Raw genomic sequence first — 23,677 nt, 5'->3', positions numbered from 1 at the left:
GCTGGCCACAATTTTGACATAGAGACAATGTGAAAGAACTGCCATATATATATATATATATATTCATAATTTGGTAACAAAGCAGGTATTTTAAGCTGATGTCACCTTAAGACCTGACACATAGACCCATTATACTGTTTCACAAGCTGTTTACGTGAATGTTCGCCAAGACCTGCATTTTGACATTATTTTGTGTGTATTTGACAGTTTAAGCGCAATAAGCAGCGAAAAAGAACGTGCACTTTGGGTGTGAGCACAAAATCTGCGGTAATGAATAAAATTATGCACAATATGCGCAATCTCATGCAGAAATTCGAGCTCTGTTACACCAACAATATTAATTCGGAGCAAATTAGACAAATGAGTAAGGGGAGGCAGGTTTGTGTGTCAAATCGCTATCGGAGAGTATCTGTTCTGTATCGAAAAATCTATATTTCTGACAACACTACATTTTGTTTATTATTTAAGATGCCTTTTTAAAAGACTACAACTAAAAAAAAGTATGTATATATACAGTACCAGTCAAAAGTTTGGAAACACTACTATTTTTAATGCTTTTGAAAGAAGTCTCTTATGCTCATCAAGCCTGCAGTTAAAAACAAAAACAAACAAAAAAAAAACAGTAATATTATGACATATTATTACAATTTAAAATAATGGTTCTCTTTTTTAATATACTTTAAAATGTAATTTATTTTTGTGATGCAAAGCTGAATTTTCATCAGCAAGTACTCCAGTCTTTGGTGTCTTATGATCCTTCAGAAATCATTCTAATATGATGATTTGATGCTCAGTTATTATCAATGATGGAAACAGTTGTGCTGTTTAATATATTTTTTTGGAATACTTTTTTCAGGATTCATTGATGAGTAAAACGTTAACAGCATTTATTCATAACAACAGCATTTATTCAAAATAAAAACATTTCTAACAATATAAATCGTTACCATCACCTTTTATCAATTTAACGCATCCCTGTTGAATTAAAGTACTAATTTCAAAAAAAAAAATAGTAATTGTTCCCAAACTTTTGAACGGTAGTGTATATTGTTACAAAATATTTCCATTCTAAATAAATACAGTTCTTTTTAACTTTTTATTCATCAAATAATCCTGAAAAAAGTATCTTAGGTTATAAAAAAATATTAAGCAGCACAACTGTTTCCAACATTGATCATAAATCAGCATATTAGAATGATTTCTGAAGGATCATAAGACACCAAAGACTGGAGTACTTGCTGATGAAAATTCAGCTTTGCATCACAAAAATAAATTACATTTTAAAGTATATTAAAAAAGAGAACCATTATTTTAAATTGTAATAATATTTCATAATATTACTGTTTTTTTTTTGTTTTTTGTTTTTTTAACTGCAGGCTTGATGAGCATAAGAGACTTCTTTCAAAAACATTAAAAATAGTAGTGTTTCCAAACTTTTGACTGGTACTGTATATATAAAATTTAACCCACCAAAATGGCTAGTAGGAATGACTGCGTTATACACCACTGCTGAAATCCACCCAAATTTGGTGGGTTGGCGTGTGTTGATGTCAAGCTCTGCATAAAGAAAATATGAACCTTTTCATTTGTATTTCTTGTTTACCATAAAACAAACTGGGCGACGCAGGGCCCTGAGAACATAGGACCCTTTTTCATGTGTTTATTATGTGCCATATGAATCTGGGGGACATACGAATGATCTGCATGATTTCTGGCAAAATGAGTGATAGAGACCACCAATAAAATAAGATCAACTATATGCAAAAAACAAACAAACAAACAAAAAACAGTGATGCAATGCAGTGTACTGAAGTATAGACAATGATTTGCCTCATACAGCTGCATACTGCAGTTGAGTTGAAACACCCACTAGCAAATGTGATTTGTTTTTGTCAAACCAGTTAAGTGCGAACCCTGTCCCACAGACAGTTTCATTGATCAATGCAATTACACAGGGTTTGCAATCCCATCAATCTAAATACTGTCAGTGTGAACAGGGCTTAAAGGGATAGTTCACTTTGAAATTAAATTTTGGTATGTTTTAGCTTACCTCAAGGGCATCCAAGATGTAGGTGTCTTTTTTTCCGCAGTAGTTTCAATTTAGATATTTTTAGGTCAAACCGTTCTTGTCTGACAGTCATATCATGCAGGTCTATGGTCACCCCCTCAAAGAGCATGCACAGAGTCCAAATTAAAACAATTCCCCATCATCCAAATTAAACAGTTCCCCATCGTAAGTACACATTGATGGCCTAAGACACGAAACGAGCGGTTTGTGTGAGAAAACGAACAGTATTTATATCGTTTTTACCTCTTATAACACAGCCACATCCAAGTGATCTGAGGGCGCGGGCGCTTCCTGCCGTGTGACGTGTGCGCAGACTGGTGCATAGATATATATACACTAGATGTCGCATTAAAGACATTCGTTCCAATGAACTGCCGTAGCCAAGGCAACATCTAGTGTATATATCTATGCACCAGTCTGCGCACACGTCACACACCAGGATGCGCTCGCGCCCTCAGATCACTTGGATGTGGCTGTGTTATAAGAGGTAAAAACAATATAAATACTGTTTGTTTTCTCACACAAACCGCTCGTTTCGTGTCTTAGGCCATCAATGTGTACTTACGATGGGGAACTGTTTAATTTGGACGATGGGGAATTGTTTTAATTTGGACTCTGTGCATGCTCTTTGAGGGGGTGACCATAGACCTGCATGATATGACTGTCAGACAAGAACGGTTTGACCTAAAAATATCAAAATTGAAACTACTGCGGAAAAAAAGACACCTACATCTTGGATGCCCTTGAGGTAAGCTAAAACATACCAACATTTAATTTCAAAGTGAACTATCCCTTTAAGGTGTGATTTCTATTTAAGCTAGTTCAACTATTTCAGTGATGTCTGTCAGGTGGTAAGAACATTTTCTAGGTGCTGTTAAATAAAGATCGTTTACAGCACCAAAAAGGAATGCTTTCTAGTAAAACCCTTTTATTGATAACCAATTAACAGGGAAGTGTCAAAAGAAACAGTCACTCATTGTATGTTGAAGCTATGTGGCTCAGATCTGAGCAAAAATCTTTCCATAGAATTCCATAGTTAACAAATAATCAATTTGTTCTCCAGCACTTGGCCACACTGACATAAAAGAGGATGGATTGAGGAGAAATGACATGTCCTTGAGAATTTCTGACCCTTGTGAGATCAAAACACGTATGTTGTCCACTTCTTCAAACTCCACCTGTGACAGTCAGGCCTCCAATGAGGACGGATCAAACACTCCTGTCATCCAATCAGATGATGAAGACGTGCATGAAGATAGCCTGTTGCAAACAGGGGTGCCCACAGGCAACAATGAAGAGCCCCTGCCCTCTGACCTCTCATTATAACCTGCCTTGCCATTTATTACTGACGGTTTGGGAAAAGTTACATGTCTAGGTTGAGACTGTTTTAGGGTTGGGTTGCGTGGTTTTAGCCATAAATCAATCTACCAAAGACCTTCATGAACGTTGCGAAATGTAACACATACAAGGCCCCTATTACGCCACACAGGGAGTGTCACACTTTGACAGACCTGCATTTCTGTATTGTCATTTGCGTCTTATTATTTAACTGTATCTTTTGCTCTTTTGGGGCAACAAATATCTGCAGGTTTATTGACACCACATACACACCACAAAAATTTTGCAATTCTTTTTTACAAAGATTGATGCTGATCTGTAGCGACACTAAATGCAAACAGGGTCAACTGAATTGCAAACAATGAGAGACTAAAACTGCTGAGGTGAGTCTCACACAAACATTTTACCTCAAATATCAAAAGAAAAGAAAACATAGAGAAAATTAAGCCTTTTATTTATACCATTTGAATTGCTTAGTTTCTGGGTTCAGGGTGGCAGATGACTCATATTGTTCAATTTTTAATTTTTGGTTTCATAATTGCTTAAGGAAGCATTTCATAATTTTCATTTTTGGTAGAACTATCCGTATAAGGTTTTTTGTATCTTGGCATTATTTTGCATTTATGCATTTGGTAGACACTTTTATCCAGTGTCTATTGCATTGAAGATATGCATTTTATCAGTTCATGCATTACCTTGGAATCAAACCATGATCTTGACGTTGTTAGCACCAAGGTCATGCTAAACTTTTTCCCCTTCTTTCCTCTTAACCACCCATAACCACCCAAAATGTAACCTGGATACTATGTCATGCACAACCCATTATGTAACTTGCACTGATAGACTTCATTTTCTTTAAGCAAAATATTATTATTTTTTATTCATTTTGATTGGGAGTGAAATATGACCCATTCTTGACAGTTTTCGTGAGGCCTAAACCTGTTGGGTGTGTAGGTTAAGAATGTCAATAAATGTGTCTTCCTGTCTGATGTCCAAAACACCTTATGCTTTGCTATCAAAATAAAGCTAAATGCCAGATAAAGAGTATTGGTATTTAATTATTTATTTTTTAATTGTTTCTCATATTTCCATATATGAGTGAAGAAACTGATTGAAAAATATGCAGGTCTGAGGTTAACCCCACTTTGATGTATTTAACACAGCCAAGAGTATAATACTAATAATTGATTACATTTATATAGCGCTTTTCTGGCTACTTAAAGCGCTTTACATATGGAAGGGGGAATCTCCTCAACCACCACCAATGTGCAGCATCCACCTGGATGATGCGACGGCAGCCATACCACGCCAGAACGCCCATCAGTGATAGAGCCAATCAGTATATATAGGGATAATATGGACGCACTTTCTCATGTCTTATTGTTATGTTCTACCTTTTAGTCTATTAGTAATCAAAATTGCTAAATAACATATACTATACTATGTATACGTGTGCTTTCCACACATATACTATGTGTGGAGAGCAATCACTCAATATTATTATCTAATTTTTGACATAGGTGGCTTTTAGAGGCTTTTGCAATCGGAGGTCTTCATTTGTAACAAGGTTAAGCACAGGAGAGCAAACCTTTACTTCAAGGTCCCTCCGTCTGCGTGTTCCAGATTAAGGATCTTCTGCACCTACTTCAGGGCCTCATCTGCATGTCCCAGATTTTAGGACCCTTTGGTGCTCCAGGAGATCAGCATCCCACAGAGCTTCGTGTTCAAGGCAGTTGAAATGGATTCCGGCTCGTTTCCCCACTGCATTGTCACCCAGCACAACCAATGGAAGACGTCACCGTCATCGGACTGCTCACTTGACCACGTGGAACTTAAATATCACTTAACCAAACCTCTTTCCAGAGATCTTGGCATTGTTGTATATTATCAGCATAAGGTTTTCTATTTTACATTTACATTATGGTAATATAGCTGATGCAAGTTAATAACAAATAATCTATCATTTTTTGTTTAATGCATAATAAGGTTCTTTACCTTTAAAGGTAAAGAACGGTAAAGAAAGATTAAGGCAAAGAAAGGTAAAGGTAAATGTCAAGTTTCAGAGAAGATAAACAACAGTTTATATTTCCATAAGATAACGTAACTCTTCCATAGCCACATTCAACTTAATAACTTGTATTTTATGCATCTTATGCACTTTATTCCTTTATCATTCATGGCATTGATTTAGTAGTTATTCTTGTTTATCTTTTGTTAATAACATTTATTTTATTACACTTGTGTCTTCCTTGTGCTGATAATACAGAAGAGGCTCTACAAGTTAGCAATCTCACCAATCTTTCAGATAAATCAGCTGACCAACTCCCTCCACTTTACATTAAATCTAAATGATTGAACAGCCTCCTGTTGGGAGTGTTCTCATACTGCCAAGGTAAAAGACCTTGACCGATGCCTTGAACTAAGAGAGGGGGAAGGTGGTCATCTGATGTACTCATAACCACACCTTAAGCGACGAGTGATCCAGCTGACGTGTTGTGATTTTTGGATCACTCATCACTTAAGGTGTGGTTATGAGTACAACAGCTGACCAACTCCCTCCACTTTACATCTGATGTACTCATAACCACACCTTAAGTAACGAGTGACCAACTGACGTGTTGTGAGCGTCCCTAACCCTAACCCTAGCTTGCGAGCGTCTCTTCCACCTTTGGCATTTCCCCATAACCTTGCTCTTTATAGTTTGTGATAGAAGAATAGTGTGATGTTTGTGGACTATATACTCTTTATGAAACAGGTTTATACCACGACCTCGACACCTCGGTGTGGAGATTGGGAAAAAACGGAAGGCCCCGGCGTTGAGGTTGTGAACGAGAGGGCAGGAAGCGTTCATCTAGTTTGCTTCTTCGAACGAACGTCCTGCTTATCTGCCAGCCAATAGATGCTTAATCTTTTGACTGCACTCGTTACAACCTCAATGAGCTCCTCAAAAGCATAAGACTGAGGTGGTGAGTCCTCAGTATCTCCTGCTTCGAAACTAACAACATCTAGTTCCTCAGAACTTGATAGCTGCAGTGTCGGTGTCTCAATCAGGGCCAGCCCATTCTCATCCCAAGGTGTCATATACTGACGCTTTTGACGTTTCGTCTACATCCAACGCACATGGCACCCTTTATCGTCAATATGAGATGCAGATAGATATGGGCCAGAAGGCGCCTCCTAGCGGTCTAACCCTAACCCTACCCCAGACCTAAACCTACCCATAACCGAACAAAGCTATCTGCATCTCATATTGACGCTAAACGGTGCCATGTGCGTTGGATGTAGACAAAATGTCAAAAGCGTCAGTATATGACGCCCTAGGATGAGAATGCGTTGTCAGAGCAGAAGTAACTGCAGTGTGTGCTTCCAAACCCTGAGAGAAGGCACTGGATCTGTCAGGTGAAGGCAGAGATAAGGCTGGGCCCATCTCTAACCCCACTGACAAATTTGCCAACCCCAAGTCTGAAGTTGCCGCTGTGCCTTGGCAGCAGCTGGACCCGAGCCTTGGGATCCAAGCCTCGCAAAAGAATGTGTGGTAGATTTTTTCCCTAAACCTAACTACGTACCTGGGTCTCGTTTACAATCGACGTCCCCTAACATCTACAGTCGAAGTTTGTTTCTCTGGGTCTCGTCTACAGTCGTCGTCCCCGTTCAATAATATTTATACTCTAGCGTGTCAACAGTTGACGTCGGCCGAGTCACCTAACTAACTTGCTCCCCTATCTGACTTGCTGCGCAGCAATAATAAACCAACAGACTTCAGCAAATGTCCTTTAAATGCTTTAATCACGGCCGAAGGAGATCCCGAGCAGTTCTCCATAGAATCTCCCCCAAAAAGAAGAATACATCATGGCCTGAGGATCTCAGACAAATTTCATTGAGAATCCCATAGCAAACACAAATACAACAGTTTTTATAAAAAAGGAGAATGGGTGAAAATGCCATGAAACATTACATAATTTCCCTACAATTTGATTGGTTCTTCATAGACAAGCCCTTGAAAGGGAACTGTTTATTCTCCAACATTGTGTGCTCAGTACAGCCACACAACGGTAACAATTATACATTTTGACTTCTGTCTGAAGAAAATATATTGATTAAGTATGGTATAGTCTTTATAATAATCTTTACTTAGTATTAATGTAAATTGAAAAAAAAAAAAAATTAATATTAAAACAACATTTAGAGTTTGAACCAAAGCATAAACATGAAAACTAATGAATTTGTCTGTAACAAATTAGTTTTTTAAGTTGGTCCAAAGTATTCTTTTTTTTTTCAATGTATGAAATGTAAGGCTGTTTTCACATATAGTTTGTTTTAAAAGAACCAAACCCAGTTCACTTAACGTGAACCAGAAAGCGAACCAGCCGAAAGTGACCTCAGTCCTTTTGGTGTTCACAATATATGGACTCAAAAGAGAACCCGGTTCTTTTTTTGGTCCTCTTTAGCATTGAAGTGATCTCAGACCCTTTCTTGTCCACACCACAACCTCAAAATAACCTTCAACAACACCTGTCAGACAAGGACAAGCGCTTGCACCCAAAATTTTATCCAGGTTATTGTAGAAGGGACAGAAATCCTTCATTTCAGTCGACTCCCCTCCCCACTTCAACGCAATTTGTCACGGGTGCTCATGTACTTCTGTCGTTATTTATTTATTAGTATTATTTTTTACTTTACGTGGCATTGTAACGCGGTTCTTCTGTTATAGCCTCTTAGGGGTGGGCGATATTGCAAACACATAATACCACGATTTTTTCAGGAAAATCGCGATTCATGATTTCATCACGATTCTTTTCATGTTCAGTTTTCAAGTGATTGAGCATTACAGCCAAACTAATGTCCCTATTTTAAAAACAGAGCCTTACAAAGTAACAAAATATAACACAAAAATTAAAGACAGACCATGTAGGCTATAGTGGGTGAAGATAAAAAATTGTATTACATTATTTTATCTTTGTTATTAAAAATAAGAACAAAGATGCACATTACAAATATGAAACATAATATACAAAAAATAAATAAACAGTGCTTTATTTTTTTCAGCCACAGTAGGTGTATATAACAGCACCATTCAAATACAAAATTGAATAAACAAAATATGTAAAAAATAAAATGCAATGAAGAGCAGGGAGTGATTTTCTCTTGTGTTGTTTTAATTAAGGACTAGCGGCAGCTATTTGGTTGCTGCCAATTTAAGAGTTCATGCAGAACGGATACAGACACGCATCCTATTTTATCTCAACTGTCTACTTTCACTTTAGACAGATTCGACTTTATGTAATAGTTTTTGTGTATTTGACAGTTTAAGCCCAATAAAATGCGAAAGATAACAGTACTCAGTAGGCTACTCTACGCTATGTGTGTATGCGCTCAGAACAGCACGCAAATGAAATGTTAATGCAATGTTATGTTGCATTTATTTACATACGCAAATTATAAACGTTCATGACTGCGAATAACTGCAGTGTGAGTGTAACTCTACCGCTGCGTTAACATGTGATGTGAATGTACATCGCCTTGTACAGTATGTTGAGACGGAGGCGCCAGAACTGCAATGCACTGTAGCAGATAGTAGCCTACGATATTTCATCAAAAGCAGTACATGTCGAATCGAAATGTAAAGTGGGCCGGGACCTCATTGCTTTCACATATCACAAAGAAATCGAACCACAAACGGACCCACAAACGAACCGTACTCAGATCACCCCCTGAGGTGGTCTGAGTACGGTTCGCTTTTTGTTTAGCGGGGTCTGAGATCACTTGGTCTGTTCACATACACGCTGAACCAATCCGAGAGTGTTTGGAGGGTTCAAACGAACTAGGTGTGAAAAAACCCTAATTTTCATACATTTTTAGTTAAAAAAAAAATTGGGCACTAAACAGGTTTGACATCAGTAAATAAAATTTGCATGACTTCAGAGTACTTGGACAAAGGCTAAAACGTTATATGGGCTACTTTCGTGATTGATTGTGTTTTAGCCCTTTCTGGAGATTGACGGGTGTGGTCACTAAAATGGCGGTGGTCTCCTCGAGGTTATAGGCACTGACTGGTAATGCAGGTGTGATCGTAGGTGTGACCTATGAAGGGGCGATTTACTGACACCTGGTTGGGCTTGAGTGACTGCTTCTGCAGTTCATGCACTATAATTTGGATTTGGATGTGATTCGACTTCACTACAAAGATCTTCAGTAAAAATAAGAATATATTCAGTAAAAATTTCTAAACATCCTTAAACAAGATATTAACATACTGGCATTTATTTTCTTTTGTTTTTAATCAAATCTAACAAACTTTTGTAAAAACGTTTATATAATAATCAAATAAATGTATCTTGTCATAAGAATGTTTAGATATTTGTACTGGAAAGCAAATTATTAAAAATGTTTCTCTCTATATATATCTCTCTCTATCTCCCCTATAGATTCATTATGTAATGTGTCTCTCTCTATAATGTCTACAGGTGTACACTGCATACTGATACTATATAACTAACACTGCCCAAGGGTGTAGTTACCTGCGCTCTTCTGCTCTACGCAGGAATGTTTGTGCTCTCAGTCCAAAGCAGAAGCAGGTCTGAGCATTCCAGTTCATGAGATTCAGTGTTACTTCATTCTGCCTCAAATTATGAACTGACGGCCACAATGTTCAGCTATTTGGTGCTTGTGGTAAGTAAAGTTTGTATTTCTGTCAGTTATACAATAGGTTAATTCAAGATTCAGCAAGATCTTTAAATCAAAAATTGTTTCATTCTATGACTTGCTTGGAATAGTTTTTTTTTTTTTTTTTTTTACATTGTTTTGCAAAGGAAAGAAATAGTAAATGCTAAAGTGCTTTTGTTACAATAAGGAGTTATTTCTACCTCAACTGACCCTTAAATTACTTGTTATGTTGGTCTAACCTAATGGCAAATAAATAAATACAATTTAAATGTAACTAAATGTAATCAAAACCGTTGATTCATGTTACCTCATGAATACTTTTCTATCCGTGTTTTTCCTTCAGTATGTGTTCCGATATTCTGATTGTTGGAACCTTTTTAGTCTTGAATCTGTTCAGGTGATTGGAATGATTATTATTTGACATCTTATGGAAGACTGTGCTTTTATATGTGTATTTCTGAAACATGAGCCACTATCAAGGTTTTTTCTTTCTGGGGGTCAGTTGAGAAAAACAGCAACAAAGAAGAGTCAAGTATAGGATTTCCCAAACCTGTTTCACAACTTTGAATATTCTCATGTAAACATATACAGTACAAACTCAAGGAGTTTCAAATCGTACGCAAAAAATAAATAAAAAGAGTGTCCTTTGACCCTGCCTTCATGACAGAAATGACTAAAAATTATCCGAATGTTAATGATTGAAAGGCATTTTGAATGGTAAAACAAAGCAGTGGCATCATAACTTCATCTAATGGACTGCTTTTGAGAAACTAATTATCTTACCTTTTGGTTTAGCAGATGGATTGTTTTGGGGATACAACCCCAAACACTACCCCCATCTTATACATAAATAATGGCATGTTTACGATGGAAGCATATGAGTAACAATCTTCAATTGGAAATGTAATATGCAAAATGACAATGCAATATGTAAAATGGCAGTGCATTTCTGTATTTGAATTTACATTTTCCATTACATTTGTGCAACGTTGGTGCAAAATGAAAATGAAAAATGAATTGTATATTTTACATTTGCCATTTCATACACTAGTTTTAATATGTAAATTGAATACATATTTTAACGCTTTATAAGTTGCAAAATTTAAATTAAAATGTATTACAGAAATGATTAGATATTTTAACATGTTCAAGCTAAAACTGTAGCAAAATTATTATTTAAATTTTATTTTTCTTAATTGCATTTACACTCACAGTTAAGACACTTGCGATTGCATTTTCATTAAATGCCCCGCAATGAATGTAGCAAAATTCAATGTGCAAATTGAAAATGCATTCCAAGCCGATCACGTCCCCGTCCCGGATCGCTCTGTCAATCACTGCATCAAGGTGGGGCTCGGTATTCTTGCGAGCAGTGCTCGAATTGAATCAAGTCTTATGGGCCCCACCATAAAAAAAAAGCACCATAAAAAACTTTTTGGGTGGGGGGTTGGTTAGTCTCACAATATACACTTTATACAAAATATACAATATATTTGATCATAATATGCATACATATATACTATTTATTAAAAATGCTTGATAAAAAAATTATATATATATATATATATATATATTATGTAACTCTGGATTTAGAGGGTGACAAAACAGCAGACCCAAAACGGCAACTATGGCAAATATACCAGGGCACTACAAATAAGGCACTTGAAGACCCGTAAAAGCATGTGACTTCAAAATACATTAAAATGTCTCAAAAGCAGTAGAAAATAATCTAATGGCTTCCAGACTCACTGGATGGTATCACTGTCAGATTCAACAGTGGCACAAGAATAATTATTTCCTAATGTCTCCGAAAGCAGTGATAAAGGAGCAGTCAGTAACTTCAAAAGGATATCTATCTTCAAAACTTTTTTATTACTTAAACAGTAGCAAAAGAATGGAAAAATTCTATCAGGCTGTAATGATACTGTAGAGATGAGAATAGGTACCATTAAGAACCCAGGTGCGGGAGCTTTACTCAAAGAGTGCAGGACAACTGGGCAAACATGATACAGTCTTTGGAATAGTTTGTAAATTTAACGTAGGCATATCCCCCCTTTTCAGGAATTATGTTCCCAGTTTTGATCTCGGACATCTGGTCACTTTATATCATATATCAGAATATTAAAATATGCCGAACCATGTGTCCTGTATCACATGTATGACTTTTGCAGCAAACAAAAAGAAAAGAAAAAAAGATATAACATCAGTTCGGTATTTAGTAAGGTATGATTAATTCAATGCGCTGACAGCTCATTGCACCTGCCAAACAGATTACACTGAGTGGAGCGGGTGACCGATCCAAGATGGCGGCCCCACGGCTCGTCAGCGCCAGTAGGCAGTAGTAGTCAATGCGCCGTCTACTCTCTATAGACCTTTCTCACAACTTCCGTATTTGTGACCGGAAATACGCAATCGTCGTGGTAATCTACTTCCTCCGCGGTCAAGGCAACAGAAACAAATGGCGCAAGCAACTAGCAAGAGCTTTTGACACGCTAATGATGTGTCATTTTAGTTAACAGTTCAGTAACAGTAGCATCGCTCTCTACTTACCTTGATATCTATGGACAAATTCCTCGTGGACAATTTTTTACCCTTTATTTCGTTTTTTTTCTTTTTGGTGACGGAGTTTTCCTCCACGAGTCGTCACATCAGCAAATGTAATATTTGGCAAATCCGTTAATGAAGTTGTGTAGACTCTTTGATCCATTTTAAACTTGCCCGGGTTTATGTTTTTCTGGTGTGTTGACGCTTGACAGGAACTCCGCTTCCACAACGATTACGTATTTCCGGTTATTGTGAGAAAGGTCTATTATGTGTATGATCTTGACGGCACTCGCAAGAAAATGGATTGTAGCTACATAATCAAATTCACAAATATTACACCATTTAAACATTATTGAAAATACATAGGCTACTGAGTTGCTAAAACAATCTTTGTCAAATTGCTTGTTCTTTTTCCTAGATTTATTAATTGTGTTAAAAATATGCACTTAATTAGTAATTATTTAACTGGCCTTGGTATTGATTTTGTTGTTGTATTAGTGAAGTTGTTGTTTTTGTCTTCCCTTATGTGTTAATTTGGACTAGTCCGTTTGTATAAATGTGTCCCTCATGTTTAGCTTGTAGATCAGTTCAGTTTGTCTTTACATGTACTCAGTTGTTTGAGTTTGGTTTGTTCTGTTGATCTCGTTTATAGGCCTAAACATTTATTTTGATTATTTGAACTTTGTTTCCTTTTTGAAACCTTTGAATATGATTTTTTGAATTCAGTAAAATATATATTTTTGGGAACATATTTCTATGGCCCTCATTCCTTGACTGCTTGGTCCCTCACAATAACTGAATGTAATGAAAGTGACTCAATTGATGTGTAACCATCTCCCCTTTCTATTTTATAAAGCATCTTGATCAGATATTAATAAATGTATAGGGTCACGGAATCTGACGGGTCAAATTCATAGAAGACTAGCCTTTTTTGGGTGAATGTGGAGCAGGTCGGGGCCTTGTGACATCATTGTCTATAATTCAATGTCTAATATTTTAAAAACCGAAGCAGCAAAACAGCACAAACGAAGCACAAACAAACAAGACTATTTTTGTGTGGATTTGGAGCATGTGGGGGGCTGCGTGACCTCAGAATGACCAATAAATATTATTTTAATATCTAAGAAACCAAAGCAGCACAAAATAAACGTTTACCGGCACAAACAAACGAGACTATTTTGTGTGAATGTGGAGCAGGTAGGGGCTGGTGACACCATCACCTGTTAAATGTCTATCTTAAAAAACGAAGCAGCACAAACAAAACTTTAACTGGCACAAACCAACAAAAACGAACAAGACTATTTTATTTGGAGCATGTGGGGGGCTGGGTGACCTCAGAATTACCTATAAATATTCTTTTAATATCAAAAAAAAAAAAACTTCACGCAGTGATTGACAAGAGTGGGACGGGGCGGAGACGTGATCGGCCATTTTACATATTGCATTTTACATATTGCATTGTCAATCATTTTGCATGTTACATTTCAAATTGAATTTTGCTACCCATTTGCTTCCATATTTCACTGCATATTACATTCTTATTTCCAAAATAAAGATTTTGTCTGTGATTTGATCATATGATCTGCTCTTGATCAATCTTGTTTTTTTCTGCTTCTAATGCATATTTTTAAACTTGTTTAAAGCCATACTGTATATAACACACACTGTTTCTGTTGAAAGGGAATTATCTGTCTGTGTAGCACAGAGCCTCTCAGACGCCATAAAAGATCATGGATTATAGACTCCTTTGACATTGTGGAGGAACACCCGGGGCCTTTCCCTTATGAATTGGGGCAGGTAAGCATCAATGCTCGCAAATAATGTACTGCGGGTTTTAAATCATAAAATAATACAAAACATTTAGATTTGGGATGGTATTTTATTCTATTTTACTTTGCTACCTCAATTCAAATTTTACACAATAAAGGAATAAAATTGGAAATAAATATTCAGGACATTTAGCCCCAAGTTGCTAAATTAAATAAAAATGAAAACTAAAATTCTTAATCAACAACTTAATTATGTTAAATGACATAATTAATTTTCCTTTTGCCACAAACATAATGTTATAAAACTTGCCTTCCTGAGAAAATTCCTTTACTCAAATTCTAGATTAAACTGGACCGTACCTATATAGTGGAGTTCATGCTTAAAGGCAGAGGTGTGGATGAAGACCCAAAGGGTGTCCTGTCTATTGATTCGAAAACAGGAGTCATTAAAGTCCACCGTAAAGTCGACTTTGAGCAGTACAGTGTTCTGATGGTAAGAGGAGTCAGATTTATTTATTTTTTATCAGATGGTATATGAAGGGCATACAGAAGGTTTAAAACTAATTTCATTACCATTTCAAAGCTGACCTTTCAAGCAAGAAATACGTCCAACTTGGCCATAGACACACAACTAGGCATGGAGGTCAACATACTGGACATCAATGACAACCCGCCGATATTCCAGAGGAAAGTTTATGAAGTCACTATAAATGAAGCAGCAAAACAAGGTCAGTATCATTGCTTAACTGTAGCATTTTCATCAACAGTAATCATGAGTGTTTTAGGTTTGATTTACTGCACCTTAATTTGCAAATCCTATATGGCTGTTTTTCAACTAAAGACATGTTTGGTCTTGTTGACTTTTAGAAGATATACTTAAGAGAGAAGAGTTACATGAGTTAGAAAGTTTGATGTAAATTTCACACAATGATTATTGAAATATACTTATTTTACTCTATATTATTAGAATTGTTAAAAAAGAAAATAAATTTATTACAATTTATTCATTTTCATATTTTAAGCCTGAATGCATAGATCTGAGACAAAAAGGTCAAAAAGGCATTTAAAATGTGAAAACTAGTATAGTGAAATATATATATATATATATATATATATATATAAATTGTAATTATACTAACCTTAGCCTACTCACATTTTTGAAGAAACACATACACATTGTATTTGCAAGGTCTTATAAATAAGTTCTTATTTATAAGCTCTTAAAAATATTTATCTTAAAAGATTTTAAAAGGAAACACTTTACAATAAGATATCATTTGTTAGTTAACATGAACTAACAATGAACTTAGTTAATGCTAATTTCAACATTTACTAATACATTTGTAATGTCAAAAGTGTTAACTTTAGTCAATGCTCTGTGAACTACTGTAACATGAACATGAACATTTTTATTAACTAACATTAACAAAGGTTAATAAATTCTGCAAAAAAATATATTTGTTAGCTCATGTTAGTTAATGCATTAAATAATGTTAACAAATGATTGTAAACCTTATTGTAAAGTATTACCGGGAATAATTTATTACTTACTCACATACATGTTGTTACAAACCCTTATAACTCTCTTTCTTCTGTGGAACACAGAATTTTAAACAAAATACTGGTTTCTCTTTTCTATACAATGTGGATTTAAACTGCAAAAAGAACATCATGAAAGTATTATGAAGGTGGTCTATATGACGTGTTTGCTATATTTCAAATTTTTCATGCCACACAGGGTTTGTGTGACAGTTTGAGTTGTTGTTCATCGAAAATCTTGACATCCGCCCTAAGAGAAGTAAGGGGGTTCAATTTGTGGACAAATGCTTCTTGTGAGTCACATATTTTCAATGAATCGCTTGATCCACATTTCTGCATAATACATTCTACTTCGGTTCTCAAGTTCCAATGACTAATTCAATGATCTAGTCACAACAGTTTACAGCTTATAAATTTATATTTTTCACCGTAAACTTACATTTGTGAAACTTGCAGATGTTTATTTCACTGTATTCAAATCAAATCCATGTGCTGCTGGATGAAATCTGAAATCCAGTTTGAAGTTGTTTTGCATCATTTTTGAAGCGTAATCAGTCCATTTTAATTGTAATTGTTTGGATGAAATAACATTTCCTTTGGTTGTAATAACATATTCATTTTCAGGGAGATCTATTCCATAAACAAAGGAATGAAGTCATTTTCTTTATATTATCTGTTTGCAGGTAGTTTTGTTGTAGCTGTATTAGCAATTGATAAGGACGCACCGGGAAGTCTGAATTCCACCGTTGATTACAAAATCATTTCCGTCACTCCAGCCACTAAAAATATGGAATTCTATATCCAAGACAGTGGTGCAATATCATTTAAAGGATGCTTTGATTATGAGGTAAAAAGCACATACAACGAAGGCATAATTTGCAAGTACTGGGATGATTACTTAAAGGAGAACTCCGGTCAATTTTAACATTGAGCTCATTTTTTTGTAAATTTGGAGTGCTGTCAGTACAGAGAACAACGACAAAAAACTTGTAAGGACACATCAAGGATGTTAAGAGGCTAAAAGCAGCTTTAAAACTTGCCCCATCGAAGTCAACAGGGTGCATATTTTAAAAAGAGGATAACACGGTGTAGGCAACACCGATTTTTGTCGTTGTTCTCTGTACTAATGTTAAAATTGACCGGAGTTCTCCTTTAATGCATATATTATTACTTTCTTGTTACTTGCACAGTGCATTCAGGCCATAATGTACTATGGCCTATGGCATATGCATGCCTGTAAAACTTGTGTGTCAGGCTAACATTGGAATATTGCTGTAACAAGACATGAGCCATCATGTTAGTGCCTGACAAACCAACATGCATCACAGTCCAGTCACAGTGTTAAAGTAACATGTGAAAACATGTCTTTAAAATATCTTGACATTTACTAGGTGATTTAAAGTTAGCGTGTGAACTTTTTGAGTATGTATATGAGAGTATAGAGTGGTGCAGGTATGACGCCACTTTGTAGGCCAACCGGCAGTTAGCATCACATTGGTTCCCTATACAAAAACCCAATAGGATTTTCCCATAAGATTTTGGATTATTGCTAAAAACAAGCTCTGTGATAAAAGTTTATGATACATCAAGATCATTTTCACAGATGAATAACTTTAATACATTTTGAAGCCTAAGAGCAGTTGCCAGAAGTAAAAAGCTAAAGGTAGGCTATAAACGAACCATACCAAGGTCAACATCACCACCACTAAGCTTCTGACAACTATTTCAGTTATTATCTAAAAACATTTGTCCAGAAAGTTTGAGTTAGAATAGTTTATAAGAGCACAATTATAAAAATAAACGTGCCTGTTCAGCATGATGACGTTTAATGTCCCCGACAACCTCTGTAGTCCCATTAAGTCATTTGTTAGCAACCGCCTTTTTCAATGTAACAGCTAAAAAAAAAATCATGAGTGGGGTTATAATGGTATATTTTATGTCACAGAATAAAGCGTGAAAGTGTCTTGAGTTTGTATTCACCACAGACCTTATTTCAGACATTTAAGCATAAACCCATTAAAAAAAAAAAAAAAACATTGACTTCGGGACCATGGAACCCAAAGTGCTAAAATGCTAACTCACTTCCGCGTTTTGGCCTACAAAGTGATGTCCTACCTGCACCACCCTACATAACCGGTTTTATTTTTCAGGTGGCTAATAAATACACTATAATAGTTGAAGCAAAGGACCGTGGAGAAGCTGTAAAGTTGTCAAGCACAGCGACAATAATTATCAATCTTCTGGATGGCAACAACCATATACCAGTTATCACAGGGCAAACGGTTAGTGTTAATCTGTCTAATATATAATATTTCAAATAATTGCATATGGTATTACAAATAGTTACTCAGAAGAAAGTCACTTTTAAAATAGTACAGTCAAAAAATAACCCTCACCCTGTTCCAAAACTGACTTTCCTTCTGCTGCAGGACACAAAAATATTTGTTGTCTGTACAATGGCAGGAAACATTGGACTCAAGCGACTTTAATCGTATGAGCCAAAAAAAAAAAAAAAAAAATTGGGGATTTTTATTTTATTTTATATATTCACTTATTTATTTTCAAACTCATTCAGGGTCCAGGGAATGTAATGGAGGGGACAAAAGGTACCTCCCCTCTCAAAATACACACAACTGATACTGACACGCGTCTCACTGCTGCATGGAGGGTCAGATACTCCATACAAGGGGACAAAGGTGGTTACTTCTCCATTCACACTGATCCAGACACCAATGATGGAATCCTCACAGTGATTAAGGTATGTTTACACACTGTTAGTTATTCTGTAAATGTCATTCTAGTGTTCACGATCTCATTATCACAAAAACAAATTATTATTCAGGGATACTGAGTCATTTAGAGGTCATTAGTAGGGCAAGATGATCAACATTTGTAAGATTTGTGTCTCTGGAAAATTGTGATTATTACATTGCATTATGGTGAATATCAAAGGTTTTTTGTGTCTATTTGGTAATGAGGGATTTGTAGACACATTACTGTTTTTAGATTTTTGAAGTAGACAATATTGTTTTAATTTTGAAGTATAAAGATAAAATAACAAATTATAAATTGGGGCAGAAGTGGCATGTTGTTACCAGTGTTTTTTTTGTGTGTGTGTGTGTGTTTAGATCGTCGCTATTCATTAACCTATAGGCTAATTGAATGAAAATGTTTTCTTTGAATTCATATTTCATATTGTGTATATATAAATGTATAAAATATAAATGTAAAATGATTTATCTTAACACTATTCATTTTAGAGGTTTAGGGTTAAGCCTTTTAGTGTTGCTTTTGAGATGTATTTATTTAGAAAATGGAAATATTCATAAATCAAAATACTGTAAATTATTTTGTTGCAGTGTCGTCTTGACAAGTTTATTTCTTAGCATGCAGCAAGCACATACCTGCTGTATTGATATGTACATTATTTTTTTTATTCTCTGCATGCAGCCCCTAGACTTTGAAAAACAAACAGAACATAAACTCACCATCTCTGTAGAGAATGAAGAGCCTTATTTCTCTTGTGAGGTGAAGGCTAAACCTGCAGATGGCCTCTGGACTGTCATCACAAATCCATCAAAACCATCCTCTATTAATATTACTATAACAGTGGAAGATGCAAATGACCCTCCATACTTCCCAGACCCAAAAAGGAAAATAGTTATGGAAGAAAATGGTGTTATTGGAGCTTTTGTGGACAGAGTGACAGCAGTCGATCCTGACACCGGACGTCCTCACAAACTAGAGTATGTTTCTCATGTGTTCAATTTCATCAGAATCGTTTAACTCCATTTGGACTCTAAAGCCACAGTTAAAAATGTCTGGGTGTTGTTGCAGTCTATTACAAAGTATCAAACCATATGGTATTTATTTAAAAGAAAAATAGTACAAAGAAGTTTGTTTGAATTAAAACAATAGATATTGGTATTAATGTAATGAACTACATCTGTTTGAAATTTTAGTGTCTGAAATCAGTTCCTCTCTTAAAAATCACCTTGACACCAGTTGCTTATAAGTCATTAAAAATGAAAATTCTGTTCATTATTTTCTATCTAATATAATGACAGATATACATTTTGACTGTGATTTAACTGTCTAAAAGTGTCAAAAAACCTTTTGATGCCACTCTGGGGGATCCAGATATATGCTTGTTAAAATTATTGTTTCCTCCCATCAGGTATTCTATTGAACAAGATCCTGCAGGTTGGTTCAGAGTAGACAAAACAACCGGGGAAATCTTTGCAAAAGAGACATTGGACAGAGAGTCAAGTCATGTGACCAACGGGACTTATACAGTCACTGTTCTTGTGACAGAGATGGGTAATACAATATGGTTGTTTTGTATTTGGCTTGCAAAAAACTGTGAAAACCTACATCCATCTATTTTCCACACCGCTTGTCCTATGTAGGGTCTTATTTACATTGGAGCCTATCATAGTGTCTCAGGCCGGATGCACAGACAACACCTTCATAGTTTACTAAAACTGTTATCCACTCTATATAAGTATTATTTCTTTTTTTTCTCTTTCGAATTATGATTTTCCACACCAGATGACCATCCTCCAATGACAAGCACTGCAACAATTCAGATCTACATCGAAGACAAGAACGATAATATCCCCTTGTTAAAGGAGAACATGGTTTCTGTCTGTCAGTCTGATGAAGTGTCAAGTACAGAGATCACAGCCTATGACCCTGATGGAGATCCGTACAGCGGACCATTCAATTTTGAAATAATAGGAGATCATAAGGGTGAATGGAGCTTTGACCCCAGCCATGGTAAGTGAAATCTTTCCATTTCCACTGTCAACTCACCAGGTGATGATTATTATCATTTATTACATGGCTTGGTTGAATTCTAATGTAGAATGCGGTCTGCTATTTCTTGATAACAGACCGCTGCTAAGTATAACACACCGTTGCCATGAAAAACAGAGCGTTGCTATGGACGCAGGATTCTAACCGTAGAGACGGAATGGACCATTTTCTTTAGCGGAAGCAATACAATCGTTTTTAAATCAATAAACTCCTTTTTAAATCAATATTTTGTGTCAAATTATTGATTTATTTGGTAGGTAGCCATGTAATAAGCGGGATAATGTAGAGCGAGGCGGTTGTTATAGCGAATACAACCCCTTCAGGCTGATTCAATCATTTGGTTAGTCTTTTACTAAGCTCTGATGCAAAACCCTTAACCATCACCTTTCGTCTTTTGTTTACTTTGTCTTTTAGGTACCACAGTGCATTTGGTGAAGGATAAAAGCGTTCATGCCAGTCTGTACATACTGATTGTGAAAATCTCTGATAAGCAGGGCAAGTTTGTCCTCCAGAATCTCTCTGTTGCTGCATGTGATTGTGCTGTCTCACCAAACTGTCTGCTGCAGCGCAATACACAGCAAAAAGTAGGAAGTGGTGTGATGGGAATTACCATCTTTGCCGCGCTGATGATTTTGGGTAAGCACTGGATTCTGTTAAATTCCCCATAAAAGTGATGAATAAACACAATTCTTATCCCGTGTTGTCCTATTATTATTGGGGCAGGACATATTGAAAACCTTTTTAACAGCCTTTTAGCCTCTGGCACAACAAGGATTTGGTAGTACTTGTGGGAGTGCACTAAGATTTCTAATATTTGATGTTGTAGGTAAGAAAGTTCAATCTTGAATCTAAAAGCCATTTTTCCTATTAGCATGCCTGTTGCTGTCCCTCACTTGCTCTTGTGGGACTGTGAAGTCCCTAGTCGAGGTAGACAATGTCTTTGAAGATGCCCTTCTGCCTTCTAACATTGAGAAACCTGGCAGTGATTGTATGGTAATATCTGACATTAAGCTAAATCAAGCTTTCCTTTTTTGATTTGGATTTTGGTTTCAAGTCAATTGTTTAAATATAACAAATGACTGTTCATCTATTATTTACATTCATAAAGGTCCCGACTATTCTACTGAAGAAACCATCTGTTAGTCAGTCAAAGGAAGCAACTCTTGTCAATAATGGGGTTCAACAGACATCTGACATTCAGCGGGTATAAACATTTCTATTTGTTGCATAATAAGGTCTTGGAAATACTAAGTTCATATGGCCACTGTCCTTCTTTACACTACATAGAATTATTTTATTTTTTTCATTTCTTGGCCACAGAAATCTAGCAACGTTAAAGCCACTCGAAGTCTCCCAGTTCAAGTGGATGAGTGTTGGTCTAGAGACAGATCACAGAATTATATTGAGGTAATACAGCAGTGTTCATTTACGAAATTGTCATAATCATTTAAAAATGACTAATTTCAAAATAATTCATGTAATGTTTTACATCCTTTCAAAAGTAAAAGTGGAAGTTCAATATTTACTGTATTGTCTTCTGTACCAATGAAACAGATGTGGAAACAAATACAGAGTGAAAGCCGCTACCAGGTAAATCTTAATCATTGAAACACATCTAAACTTGTTATTGTTCAGTAAAATGGTTCTCTTGTGAAATCTTAAAGTCAGTAATATACAGGGCTTTCCTTACACCCCTTAGGGTTCAACATTTATCAGGAGGAGCTCACATAGAAGACAGAGTTCCTATTTCATCAGGCGATCGACTCTTCAAAACTTGCTTTCTCAGGTACTGTAAGTTCCAAAGTAGCCGATTCAGCTTCAGTATTCCACAGACAAGGAACAGATAAATTCAACACTGATTCATTCATTCATTCATTGAACAAATTTCTTTCTCAACTTTCAGAGGCTGCATACAATACAGTCCCTAGAAAATGAGTTGCTTGATTATGAGCCTCAGATTTACGCTTTTGAGGACAACTCTGAGAACGTTGCAGAGCTTGACCCCATAGACCTGCCCATTAATGAGTTTGATCCTGAGCAGTTATCTGATCTTGGACCAGCATTTAAACATCTGGCTTCTATCTGTAACCCAGCAATGAGGTCAAAAACAGTGATGAAGAATGGGACTAGATAGTCTACAGATCAGGGGCTGGATTCACAAAACATTCTTTAAGAATACAATTATTTGTAATTGCTATTTTCTTGTTATTTTCGTTTTTTAAGTAAAAAAAAAAAGAAAAAAAGATTGGTCTCGATGTAGTGTTTAAAATGGTTCTAAAGTGTGCATTTCCTGGATGTCTGAATCGTGAGAAACCAACGAGAAAACGTAAAAGTGCCTTGCCAATGCTGCAAAATGAATGGCTTAATTACCTTTCACACTTTCCCATCAAATGATCGTGAACGCTTCTTCTCAGTTCTCGCGCATGCGTCGTGGCGCTCTCGTGAACTCACAAATAATGTATATTTTCTTAAACATTAACCCTTTAAAAAAATATCTGACAACTTCTTAAGATCTTTTTAAGCAGTGCCCTGAGGAATATTCTTATGAACTTCATGGAATTTATCCTGAAGTTGGCATACAATGGAAGTTTTGATAGTCCTTCATTTCCTATTGTGACATACATATCCAGGTTAAACATCTTCTAGATTCTCAAACAAGATCAAATGTAGGGCGGGACTTGATTGGATTGATTGGATCTTTGTTGTTGCTATTGCTGTGATCTCATGTGAGTGACATGTTTTCATGTGCTCGTGCCAGTAAACATGTCATAGAGAAGAAATGTCGTTGCAAGTTTTTTTGATGAAAGATTACGAGGGAACTTGAATATTAAAAAAAATGTTGATGTGCACGGATAATAATTTATAATAAATAGCGGAATATAAGAAAATAGTGGAAAATAAGAATTGTCTATTTTGATTTCATGGTGACTTTTAAAAA

The 23,677-nt window shown here is 35.9% G+C and overlaps 2 protein-coding genes across 2 annotated transcripts in view; both read left to right on the top strand.

Moving 5' to 3' along the window:
• LOC307150691 (dysbindin) overlaps positions 1-4,451 on the top strand; it is a 28,889-nt gene extending 24,438 nt beyond the window's left edge. Inside the window, exon 4 of the mRNA XM_079858122.1 lies at positions 3,132-4,451. Within this exon, the coding sequence (XP_079714248.1) occupies positions 3,132-3,394 (263 nt within the window). The 3' untranslated portion in view covers positions 3,395-4,451. The remainder of the gene's footprint in view (positions 1-3,131) is intronic.
• Positions 4,452-9,943: 5,492 nt separating this feature from the next.
• Positions 9,944-23,614, top strand: cdh27 (cadherin 27). The gene is made up of 17 exons (XM_079856521.1): positions 9,944-10,075; positions 14,294-14,410; positions 14,726-14,875; positions 14,966-15,110; positions 16,605-16,768; positions 18,072-18,203; positions 18,497-18,679; positions 19,372-19,667; positions 20,099-20,241; positions 20,473-20,700; positions 21,154-21,375; positions 21,611-21,732; positions 21,848-21,943; positions 22,060-22,146; positions 22,294-22,329; positions 22,439-22,525; positions 22,643-23,614. The coding sequence occupies exons 1-17, from the start codon at positions 10,052-10,054 to the stop codon at positions 22,871-22,873; spliced, it is 2,463 nt and encodes an 820-aa protein (XP_079712647.1). The 5' UTR covers positions 9,944-10,051; the 3' UTR covers positions 22,874-23,614.
• The last annotated feature ends 63 nt before the right edge of the window (positions 23,615-23,677 follow it).

Source organism: Squalius cephalus (assembly GCF_949319135.1).
Source record: "Squalius cephalus genome assembly, chromosome: 22".
NCBI classification, from domain to species: Eukaryota; Metazoa; Chordata; class Actinopteri; order Cypriniformes; family Leuciscidae; genus Squalius; species Squalius cephalus.
This window is presented reverse-complemented; position numbering and strand designations above follow the sequence as displayed.

Coding starts and splice junctions, on each gene's coding strand:
- cdh27 (XM_079856521.1), top strand. CDS start 10,052: ATGTTCAGCTATTTGGTGCTTGTG. Junction 14,411..14,725: donor TCCCTTATGAATTGGGGCAG/GTAAGCATCAAT, acceptor CTCAAATTCTAG/ATTAAACTGGACCGTACCTA. Junction 15,111..16,604: donor AAATGAAGCAGCAAAACAAG/GTCAGTATCATT, acceptor ATCTGTTTGCAG/GTAGTTTTGTTGTAGCTGTA.